The 12,201-nt window shown below is 39.2% G+C and overlaps 1 protein-coding gene across 1 annotated transcript in view; it reads left to right on the top strand.

Moving 5' to 3' along the window:
- The window catches only part of si:ch211-1e14.1 (UPF0606 protein KIAA1549), a 257,773-nt gene that overhangs the window by 173,460 nt on the left and 72,112 nt on the right, over positions 1-12,201 (top strand). Inside the window, exons 8-9 of the mRNA XM_060839554.1 lie at positions 1,057-1,202; positions 6,117-6,294. Coding sequence (XP_060695537.1) covers positions 1,057-1,202; positions 6,117-6,294 — 324 coding nt within the window. The remainder of the gene's footprint in view (positions 1-1,056; positions 1,203-6,116; positions 6,295-12,201) is intronic.

Genomic DNA, 12,201 nt, shown 5'->3' with positions numbered 1-12,201 from the left:
CACACACTTTGCCAAGCATTCTCTCTCACACACACACCCTCTCCCTCTCCCTCTCCCTCTCCCTCTCCCTCTCATAGGCATGTGCACATACATATAAGTCTCAGGGTGAATTTGTATTTGCAGATACATTCTGGAATTTTCAAAAAATGCACAATGTGCAGGCAATCTGACTGAAGATTGGGATGCAGACTGTCTCTAACCTTTAATGCATTGTCTGAACCGAGATGTTTTGTTATAAAACCTTAAGTTCTCTCTAGAATTACTTAAAAGACGTTCTGGGATTTACATATTAATGTGCCGAAACCTGCAACCCATTCTTTTCACTGTGAATAAGCTTTGCATGAAAAGGTGCCTTTGATAGAGAGGAGTTTTTGCTGATTTCTTTAAGAACACTATGCTAGATGGGCATTTAACTGTCTGGCAGTTTCTGTCTCCATAGCAGTTGCTCTCTGTCCAATTTTAGAAATGTCCACGTTTTTATACCCCCACAGTCAACATCAGATCGTTTTGTTGATTCGATGTTGGCGAAATTCAAACTTGATTGGATTTTAGTATCCTGGGGCATAAATTAAACTGGTTAAATTTGAATTGTTGTCATAGCAGCAACCAAAATTCAGATATCCATTTCACAACCAAATTTTACATATTTTCAATTTTTCATTGCACTCTGGGACTGCTATCCAGTTGTATACACAGGTGCTTGTAATCTCCTAGTTCAGAACAACATTCTCTTTTTCTGAAAGGTACAGTGCATGCCTTCAACTTCATAACAGTGCAGAATAAATTTCAGGAAGGATTTCTTCATATGAAGAGTAATTAATTCTTGTTATGGTGTATTAGGTTTGATAATAGAAAACCTTAATAATTTGAGATGCCTGGACATTTCAATTGGGAAAAGGTATTGCAACCTTTTCCTGACTCATGAGCTTGCTTAATGTTTACTTGGGAACTTTCAAATGTATCCGCATAATGTTACTGATCAATTTCAGCTGTCTAACTGAATGCGACGAATTCTATGAATAATAATCTCAAATATGTTTTGCTTTATCTGCTCAGTACTCCTAGGTGTGCACGACAACCATATACAGGACAAAACCTTCCAGGCTGAACTCGAGCGAAAACTAGCCCAGCTTATCAGTGAAGCAACTGGGTCAGGGAGACGTCGGAAGCGAGCCAGTACCTTGGGGAATAACACTGTCCAGGTAGGCAGTGTCTTGCAAACGACCAGAGTATTGTTCAGCCATGTAATTTCCTCTTGTGTAGATTTCTGAAGATGGGATAAAAGACAAATTTATCTGTATCGGCTAGTATCTTCTGTATAGAAAGTAGCTCAAGGGATTGGATGCAGTAGGAATGGCTGTGTCTGGACAGACTTTTCAATGTTGAAAAACAATCATCAGCCATGATTTAATTAAATGACAGAATCAGCTCAAAGGAGTGGATAAGCAATGTTTCTATGTTGAGTGAGATACACTGTGTAGTACTAACTTGATTAAATAAACTAGTTTACTGTGTCAATTGCTTTCTAATTCTGTAAACTTTGACCTTTTCTGTATCTCTAAAATTTAAAATTCAGTCTTGTATTTAGAAGTTCTATTGTCTGCTTGCTTGATTTCCAAATAAAATTTTATTTTACTTTAGGGTGTAGGTTTGCTTGCTGAGCTGTAGGTTTGATATCCAGACATTTCATTACCTAGCTAGGTAACATCATCAGTGGTGACCTGCAAGTGAAGTGAAGCTGTTCTCTCCTGTTTGTCCTGGATGGGGTTCCTGGGGCTTGTGTTGATGTCATTTCCTGTTCGTTTTCTGAGGGTTTGATAGATGGTATCTAGATCTATGTGTTTGTTTTATTTTACTATATTTGATTCCTGTAGGATATTGAATGTGTGGACCAGGCATTATCATGCTCTTCTCCACACGTGCTTCTGGCTTGCTGCATGTGTAGACGGATGCCTAATCTAGTTGTCAATACCTTTACACAATAGTTCCCAAACTGTCAATCATGATTTGAAATGGGGTCACAGACAGCAAATAGGATTGTGCGCTCCCCTTCTACCAATACTGCATTGAGCCCAGGCAATGTCTGGCTCTGCCCAAGCTCTGATTCTCTGCATCAGTGAGGAGAATCGTGGTGAGTGCCAACACCATGAGAAACAAGTTTTATGCCTAGGTCATTGATTTTTTTTTTCCCTCCCCACTTCATCCTGCTTCCATTGAATCTTTACACATTTTTTTCCCGCTCGTTAAATCTTAGAACAGGTGGCCCAGTCCAGAGCTTGTCTTTTAAAATCATTTAATAAAATCACTGACTCGGTGAACCTAGTGTGCACCAAGAGATTAGAAGCCAGTTTTTTGCATTGATAAGCATGTAGTTGGTGATGAAAGGTGCAGAAGGATGGTGGTGTTTGGTGATGGTCTGAAAATGAATTGCATCAATTACATTGTTCTTCCTTGGATTAATTTATGCCATTGAGGTGTGACGGAGTGAATTAAACCTGGCTATTATTATATGTTAGGAAAAAGTGAATTCTTAATAGCAAGTAGCATTGTGTGTTTGTTTGTGTGTGTGTGTAAAAACTCAAATTTTCTTTACAATGTATATCTTAATCTCAATTTAGTTGTCCACTGAATATTATTTAGCCGCTTCATCACTATTTTGTTTCTGTTGCCAGCTGGGGTCACATTTGTTTTCAAATTTTAAATGGGGTCACATTAAGAAATAGTTTGGGAAGTGCTGTCAAGTACTTTGGGAAGTACAGAGAAGGTTGAGCGCTCAGATTTGTTAGGTCAATGATATCCATGCTGTGAATTTACTATACATCTATATGTCCAGGTTTCTAAGCAATCGTAAGTCTGCTTCATGAAGCTCAAGATGAAAACACAAACATCATGGGTTAGGCAATGTGAAAGAGCAGTCTTCAGTGATCACTATGATCTATCTTCCTCATGTTGTAAAAAAAGTTTGATTTGCAATTGGGAATTGACAACGGAATTAATCAACAAAACAAATATACTTGCATACCAACTATACTAATGATTTGGCAATGCTGCAGCAGCAAATATCAAATTAATTGCTTGTACAGCAACCTATACTTTACCCACTCTATGAGACCACTCCTGTTTGCTTATTAAGTTTCATTAAATATTCAATTGAGCCTACCTCACTGTCATTAAAGTTTATGTCATTCCAAATTTGGGTCATTCCCTTAGTTCTTTATTCTGCAGCTAGGTTGTTATTTTGCATAATTAATCTGAACAGCAAATGTTAGCAAAATTTAAATCTAAGTACAACAGCAGGATCAAACACTAAGAACCTTGATTGCCTTATTCCCTGCTTACACTAGCCAATTCTAATGGTCATAATATTTATTTTTTTTTGGTAAACTCAGAATTGATTACAACAGGTGCTGGGTCCTCAATTGAAATTGTTCTTCACCATTCGTATAACAAAGAATACATTAGTTGTTTGTGATATGTCCTCAGCTAGAAGTTATATCAATGATAATAAGGACGTGAACAACTACAACTGTTTAGAATGGCTTGGCACCTTTATTTTCAAATTCATCCACCTACAAAGCAGGCCAGGAGTGTGATGGAATACCATCTAATTTTTAGGAATTCAGCTCCAATAGTACACAACAAGCTTGATACTTTCTAAGACAAACCAGCCTCTTGGATTGCTAACCCATCCATTGCCTCCAGCCTTCATTCACTTTGCAAACAATGCACAATGGGAGCAGTATGTGCCACTTTCTAGATATGTTTCAGTAACTCAGCGAGGCTGCTTCGACAGCATCTGCCAAACTTACAAACTTGACCACCTGGAAACACAAGGACATCTGATGAAGGTGCCCCCTCCCCAAGTCTAGTCAAACCCAACACAGCACTGATTTGAAACTGTATCACCATTTGTTCATTGTTACTCTTGTAACTCCCTATTGAACAACGTGGTGATGTGCCTTTATCGCATAGTCTACAGCAGTTCAACAGTGCTGCTTACCACCACGTTCTCAAAGCCAATTAGGTATGGATGATAAATGTTGGTCTAGCCAGCAAAGTCCACATCTGTGATGTCCACAAGAGTAAAATAGAAATATTTATTAAGTGTGCATTACCAGCACAGTCAGGATCTACTGTGAGTCGACTGGTGTTTAAGTTCTGATTGTCTTGGATAGCATTGAACTTCTCAAGTATTGTTGGAACTTCACTCATCCAGCGTGGAGATTATTCCATCACATTCTTGACCTGTGCCTTGCAGATAATTGACTAATGTTTTTGAGTAGGAGGTGAGTTATTTGGTGCAAAATTTTAAGTTTGTCACCTGTTATTGTAGCTATAATATTCTTATGTCTAGTCCTTCCATCAGTCATCTTCCTTTATATGATGAAGAGATTTCCTCTGATTCCCATCAACTAATCTTTCCACTAACTTTAATTTTGCTGTATTTTCTTAATACCTCAACACTTTATTACAAGAGGTGGTTACACCTCTTAATATACAGTCTCCTGATTTAGTCACAGTCAGGGGCAATAATGTGTGACTGCAAACAAGAGAAATAAGGCAACCCCAAGGTCAGGATCTTCAGTCTTTGCAGCCCTCCAAACAGTTTGCTGATTTTCGTCTTGCTTGGATGAGAGAGGGCTCTAGGACACGTGACCTTAATTGGCCATGGAACTATGAAACAGGAGACCATTGAAAAGTGGGGTGGTAAGAAACAAATGTAATGGTAGTAGGGGACATTAGGATGAGGAGTATTGGCTCTTCTTTGTCTAAGTTGCAAGCTAAGTAGCCTATAATTTCTGGTCTTCTGCCTTCCTCTCTTAAACAGGGGTGTTATATTTTGCATTTTATTTGCAAGATTATTCACTGAATTCAAGTTATCAAGAACTGGAAGTTCTCCAAATTCAAAACTAAAGATAGTTTATATTATCTGTGAGACCTCTAGTATGATTTATTATGATTTTTTAAATTTATGTAGCCAGTAGTGACTAGTATCTCATTTTACAACCAGTATCTTCTATTTTGGATGAACAAAGTCAAATGCTGAAGTATTGAGCATAATAATTAACAGTGGTATGCTGAGTTTTGCAATGTTTCAGCCTTCCATATATTGTCAAGTGAGGCTGGAGAAAGAAAATGGGAGGTAACCACAAAATGGCTTACGTAATCAACATTGTCCGAATGTTTGACTTCCTGTGGGAGTCAGTTTATTGACTGAGACAGTTAGAAATCCTAATACGAGTTCTGTACAAGATGGTGTTTGCATCCTGTGTTAGTTGAAAAGGTAGAAAGTCACTCATCCACTAGGCAATTAACTGATCAGCATCTGTGTCTGTAGATCTAAAGATCAGAACACCAAGATACCATGATAGAAGGAACTGTGTTAAACAATACATTTCAATTATCTGTACTTACTGGTTTGTGCATTCATTTCCATTGTTTCCTACCAAACGGTACGGTTTCAGTGACAGTGAGCAATGTTAATTAAACCTGATAAACTATTTATAGAAGGAAGACCACATACTAACTCAGTCGCTTTTTTATTTGACTTCTTCACTTTCTTCTTCCTCCCGCCTCCCATTTCTTCCTCCACCATCCACATATTGTTATTGTCTCTATTTCTATACATTGTATATACCCACCATCCCATTCCGCCTCAGTATACTGCCAGGCCTCTATTCCTCCACTCCCCTCTTCCTCTCCCCCAAAAAACTGAGTATAATGTAGATCCTTTCCCAACCCTTCCCCCAACCAGTGCACTGCCAAGCATCTCACCACCACCCCATTTACCCTTAGAATACTTTCCTCATTTCTGCACCCTCCTGCTCCCAATATATTGCATTGCACAACGGTTACCTTTTCTAAATGTACTGACAGGCATCTCATTCTTCCTGCACCAAGTATGCAATGAGGTCTTTAATTTCTTCTTCCATTATATTACTGGGTTTTTAATTCATCATCTTAATGTGATGCTTTCCTGCCCTCTTGCTGACTTGTAATCATTAATTTGACTTGTTGCCATGAGCCCAAACTAACTTGCTGCTGTTAATAATGCTGAATTTGATCAGTTTTGACAATATGTATTTGATATCTATAGACTGCGTATTTCTTTGCAGGTTGTGAATATTACCAAGATCACTGGTGATGGGAACCCAACTGAACTGATTTACTTTGTGGAGAAGCAGAATGGGGAGCGCCTGGGAGCAAATGAAGCTGCGAACCTCATCAACAAAGTGGATATACAGCGAGCAGCAATTGTTCTTGGCTATCGCATACAAGGTGCATTAGCACGACGTAAGTATGCCATGATTTCATCTGTTGAATGTTTGATGGATAGCATGTTGGCTGTATAGTTGATGAGAAAACCAAGTTGACAGTGCTGATCCAGGGTTCATAGTACCACTACCAGCTTCTTGATCAATGAATAGGCAGCTGAGTCACGCAGCTCTGATTTGACTTTATTCTTACTGAATTGAGCCTGTTTGGAAAACCAGTAATTTTTGCAGAAGGAGTTTGTGGAAATGATATGACTGGTGCAAACACAATAAGTAAGAAGCAAACTGAGTGGAACACCTGGGGCCTGACCTCTTGAGGTATTGAATGAAACGAATTGCTTTGTGAACCTAATCTTAGTTAATATGTGTCAAAAAATAGTGACTGCACTGTAAATGGAATTAAATAATGTTGTCTTGACAATGAGCAATACTGTAATTTATTGGAAAAATAGTTTAGTAAAATGTACGATAATTACTTGCTTTTTCACATGGCTAATGTGGGAATATGCTTCTAGATATACACCTCCAGGTGACAATATGTTGGAAAGTCAGATTGTTAGCCTGGCTCTCGTCTAACATTAACCCAGTACCAGGCAGCCTCATCTCAGATGGTCATTCCTGCATAAGTATACATCTGAACTGACTTGCATTGATTTTAAATGAGCAGAATTATAGGATCCCAACATGTGGAAGTAGGCCATTCGGCCCATTGAGTGCACATCAACCCTCTAAGGAGCATCCCACTCAGACTTAGCCTGCGACCCTATTCCTGTAACCCTGCATTTCCCATGGAAAATCCACCTTGCCTGCACATCCCTAGACATTATGGACAACTTAGCATGGCCAGTCCACTTAACCTGTACATCTTTGGACTGTGGGAGGAAACCGGAGCACCCGGAGGAAACTCACACCAACGTAGAAAGAATGTGCAAACTCCATGCAGACAGTCATCCCAGGCTGAAATCGAACCCAGGGCCTTGGCATTGTGAAACAGCAATGCTAACCACAGAGTCACCGTGCCACCAGCAGTTGTAGTATAATTATGTTATGAAGCAGCGAATTTAAAAGATGAGATGGCGTTGATTCATACACATGTAATAGTATTGATTCAGGTAATGCTCTGGAGACCCAGTTTTAAATCACACCACAAAACATTGTGGAATTTAATTTCTTTTAAAATCTGGAATTAAGACTAATAATAACTGGGAAATTATTGCCAAACATTATTAAAAAATAAAACCAACTGGCTCATTGATGTCCTTCAGGGAATGATGTGTGTCATCCTTACCAGGTTTGGCCCACGCATGACTTCATACCCTCAGCAATGTGGTTGACTTTTAATTGCTTTCTGAATGGCCTAAGGAGCCACTCAGTTGTATCAAAACTTCTAATATATTTCAAAGAATGAAACTGTGCAAATTGCCCACATCAACTTAGGCAACAGCCCTCACAGTCTTCCTTGCTAATATCTGGGTTAGTGTAAAATTTTGGGAGCGCTGTCACAGACTATTCAAGTAATAGTCTGATACAGGTATATTCACAGAATTAAACATTACAGACAATGTCCCAGTTCCATCATCTGAGCAGAGATAATGAAAGTGAAAGTTACACAATTAAGTGTGAGTTGCACTGATTGCTCTCAACATTAACTCCAGGCTCCATGAAGTCTCATGGCATCAGGTTTTCCATGGACAAGGATACCTCCTGCTAATTACCAATTACTGCCTCCCGTCATCTATAAATCAGCATTCTTCCACGTTAAACATCAAATAGAAGAAGCACTGAGGGTAGCAACTATGGAGAATGTACTCTGGATAAGGAACTTCAGTGTTCATCAACAAAAGTGGCTTGTAAGCACCACTACTGACCAAGCTGATCGATTCCTAAAGGACATAGCTGCCAGACTGTGTCCTATGACTGATGATGAGGGAACTAATAAGAGGGAAAAATATTCTCAGCAATCTGCCTGCTGTAGATGCATCTGTTCATGACAGTATCAGTCAGAGTGCACATCCTTCACTCTTTGAGGACACCACGTCCAGTCTTTAGGTTTGTCATCAGGTCATAGTCTTGGAGTCATACTGCAGGGAAACAGACCTTTTGTACCAACTAGTCCATGCCAACTAAACTCGTCCCACCTGTCAGCGCTTGTCCCATATCCCTTCAAACGTTTTTGTTCATGTACTTATCCAAATGTCTTTTAAACATTGTGACTATACCCATATCCACCACTTCCTCTGGAAGTTCATTCCACACACAAACTACACTCTGTTTAAAAAAAAAAGTTGCACCTCACATCTTTTTTGAGTCTTTCTTCTCTGTCTATAAAATTATGTCCTCCAGTCTTGAAATCCCACACCCTTGAGAAGTCATCCGCCATTCACCTTACCAATAGCCCTCATGATTTTATAAACCTCTGTAAAGTCACCTCTCAACCTTCTACGCTGTAGTGAAAAAAAGGTCCCAACCTATCCTGCCTCTCCTTTATAGCTCAAACCCTCCATTCCTAGCAACATCCTGTTAATTCTTTTCCAAACCCTTTCCCACTTAATAGTGTCCTTGTGATAACAGGAAGATCAGAACTGGACACTCTACTTCACTAACGTGTATCCAGCCTACAGTTTTGAAAACATTGCTATACAACTCACATTGCAAATCAAAGTCTTAACTGATTTGTTAAACAACCACTTATCCTGATCCATGCAGACTTTTGGTTTTCTTTGAATTCTGACTGAATATGACTTGACAAAATAGAAGGCAGGCTTTATTTTCACTCCATTTTCAATTATGTTCCCATTTTGAATATAAAAAATTGCTTCAGAGAGGGACAATGCAAGATCGTTTCTAAGATAGACCTCTCTACAGACCGGCAATGGTCAGTCTAGTTTTCCATCATCGTAAGCCAATTTGAACTCCAACCAAAGTAGTTACATGGAATGCAGAAATACAAAGCGAACAGCTTTAAATTTATGATTAATGAAAAAAGTTTAGTCTAGTTTCCCAGTTTCATCATTCATTCAGTAGAAATGAATTAAACAGAAATTGTGGCATAAAAGTAAACTATAAAGCCCAGAAAGTTATGACTTTTAACTCCTCAGGCTCCTGCACTGAAAGTCTGTATTTTTGACTGAAATATATCCTTTAGCCAGTTCCCAGTGGGAGGTCAGTTAACTCCATTGGCTGAACAGTTGGTTTGTGATGCAGAGTAACACCAACGGTGTGGGCTCAATTCCCATGCTAGCTGTGATACCATCAAAGACACTCCTCACTCTCCCTTGTCTGACCCTCAGGTTAAACCACCACGTAGTTGAGGAAGCCTCGTCTTGTATCATGTGACAATATGACCATGAAAGATGGGATAACTTTGAACAGATCTAGAAATTCAAGACTGGGAAAAAGTGAGGCACTGTGAGTCATGTAGAATCATAGAATCCCTACAGTGCAGAAAGGAGCCACTCAGTGCATTAAGTTTTCACTGATCCGCCAAAGAGTATCCTTTTAATTCCCCTTCCCACAACATTTCTCATGGCTAACCCACCTAGCCTGCACATCTCTGGGCACTATGGAACAATTTAGCATGGCCAATCCACTTAACCTGCACACCTTTTATCTGTGGAAGGAAACCAGAGCACCTGGATGAAACCCACACGGACACTGGCAGAATGTGCAAACTCTACACAGACAGTCATCTGAGACTGGAATCGAACCCAGGCCTCTGGCACTGAGGCAGTAGTGATAGCGACTGAGCGACTTGTAGATTACAAACTCTATTGTCTACCATTAGCAAGCAGGTACACCATGCTTTGCCTGATCATGAGGGAGGACCACTTTTTCTGCCCGGTTTTGAACCTTTTGCTCATTAGGCGAACATGATAACCACTACATTACAGAAACAGCATATCTACAGGAATTATATTCAAGCACAATATGTAACCTCATGGCCTGGCACATCCCCTACTCGATAATTATCCCCATCCTGATTTGGAGATATATTGCCATTCCTTCAATGTTGTCGGGTTAAAATCCTGGAACTCCCTCCATAACAACAGTGTGGATCTAACTGCATCAAATGGAATGCACTGGTTCAAAAACTGTAGCTCACCTCTACCTTCTCCAGGGCTGTTAGAGGACCAGCTAGTAAAATTCTTACAAGAGTCAACTGAGTAGATACATGAAGGATGTTTCCCTGGATAGGTTGGTGGCATCTGGAAGCAGAATGATGAGAGTGATGAATTTTTGGAATTCTCTAACTCAGGTTGCTGTGGAGAATCAGTCTTGGAGTATGTTCAGGTTCTTTCCATATTAAAGACATTCAGGGATAAGGACATAGTGTGGAAAAGTGATATTAAGGTTGGAGATCAGCCATGAACTAGTTGAATTGTAGAGCAGGTTTGAAGGGCCAACTTACTGACTGTTGCTCCTATTTCCTGTGGTCTCTTTTGTGTAAGTGGACCTTTTGTTTGTAATTTGATGATTTTCACTGTTGAAAGCTCCTTGCGAGGAATGCCACTCTCTGAGACCTGCAAACATTATCACGCTTTTGTGGATTTCATTTGATCTAACATTTGAAAATTTGCGATTTTACACAAAAGATATGAGTGTTTTTTTTTGGTAGAAGAAGATTAATTGTACACAGTTATCCAAGTGATGTAGAGAACTGAGGAATAATGATGAAATTTTACGTTTCATATGCAGCTTATCATATTGTCAAAATATTCTAATATACTTTCATATTTAACAAATAACTTTTAAAATGCACTCATTGTTATACTTGGTGCACAGCAAGATACCATGGCTTTCAGGTGAAATACAAGGCTAGTTTTTAAATAATCTTGATTGAGGGAGAATAATCACCAGTAATTTCAGTATCCCTTCAGTGATACTGAACTCCCTTAGAATTGCATTGAAATATCAGCCTTCTTTATCAAATCCTATTTTGGTGGGGGTTGAATCTATAACTTTTCCTTATGGTTTGGTAAAGCATGTTTTCTGCAATGATAACCTTCTCTTCTACAACCAATTTCAGATTGACCTTCAAAATCTGTTAACAAAGGGGCATTCCCCACCACAGGATTTTCCTCACTGATAGTCTCCTGTTGTAGATTGGCTTGGTTTGAAAGCACTAACTTCCATCGCAAAACTGTAGTATAGTTCTTTATTTCTGAACCTGAGAGTCTGTTATCATGGCTCAAAGAAAGAATTTGCATTTTTATTAAAATGTACCAAATCTTCAAACATCAAAATATCTTCGATCAAATGAATTACTGCTGAACTCTTTATTATGTAGATAACATAGCATCCGATTTGCACCCATACACAGCTAACAAGACTGTTATAGTGAGGGAGAAATTATGGCTCGGACCTGAGAAAAACTATTTACTCCTCTACAAATCATGCCAACTGATATTTTACATCACTTGAACAAGGTGTTTAGTTTATCTGAAAAAAAAATTGGGAGTTGGTAACCTCTGTTTTTGATTTTTTTTCCATGGGATGCTGCTGCCTTTGATAAGGCCAGTATTGGTTTCCCATCTCTAACTTCCCTTAAGAAGATGGTGGTGAGTTACTTTGTTGAACTGCTACAGTTCAGCTGGTGAAGTATTTGTTAGCTATGATGTGGAGGTGCCGGTGCTGGACTGAAGTGGACAAAGTTAAAAATCGCACAACAGCAGATTATAGTCCGACAGGTTTATTTAGAAGTACAAGCTTTCAGAGCGCTGCTATAAATTCTGTGTCCTATGATCCTGCTTCACCAGCTACCTGATGAAGGAGCAGCGCTCCAAGAGCTTGTACTTCCAAATAACCTGTTGGACTGTAACCTGGTGTTGTGTGTTTTTTAACAGAAGTAGGTTCTGGGATTTACATCCAGCAACTGTGAAAGCTGTGAAAGCAAATTGCAACTGAAGGAGTTCCCATGCATTTACCA

This window comes from Hemiscyllium ocellatum, chromosome 19 (assembly GCF_020745735.1).
Source record: "Hemiscyllium ocellatum isolate sHemOce1 chromosome 19, sHemOce1.pat.X.cur, whole genome shotgun sequence".
In the NCBI taxonomy this organism is placed as follows: Eukaryota; Metazoa; Chordata; class Chondrichthyes; order Orectolobiformes; family Hemiscylliidae; genus Hemiscyllium; species Hemiscyllium ocellatum.
Note: the sequence above shows the minus strand (reverse complement) of the source record. Positions and strands in the feature narration are given on the sequence as shown.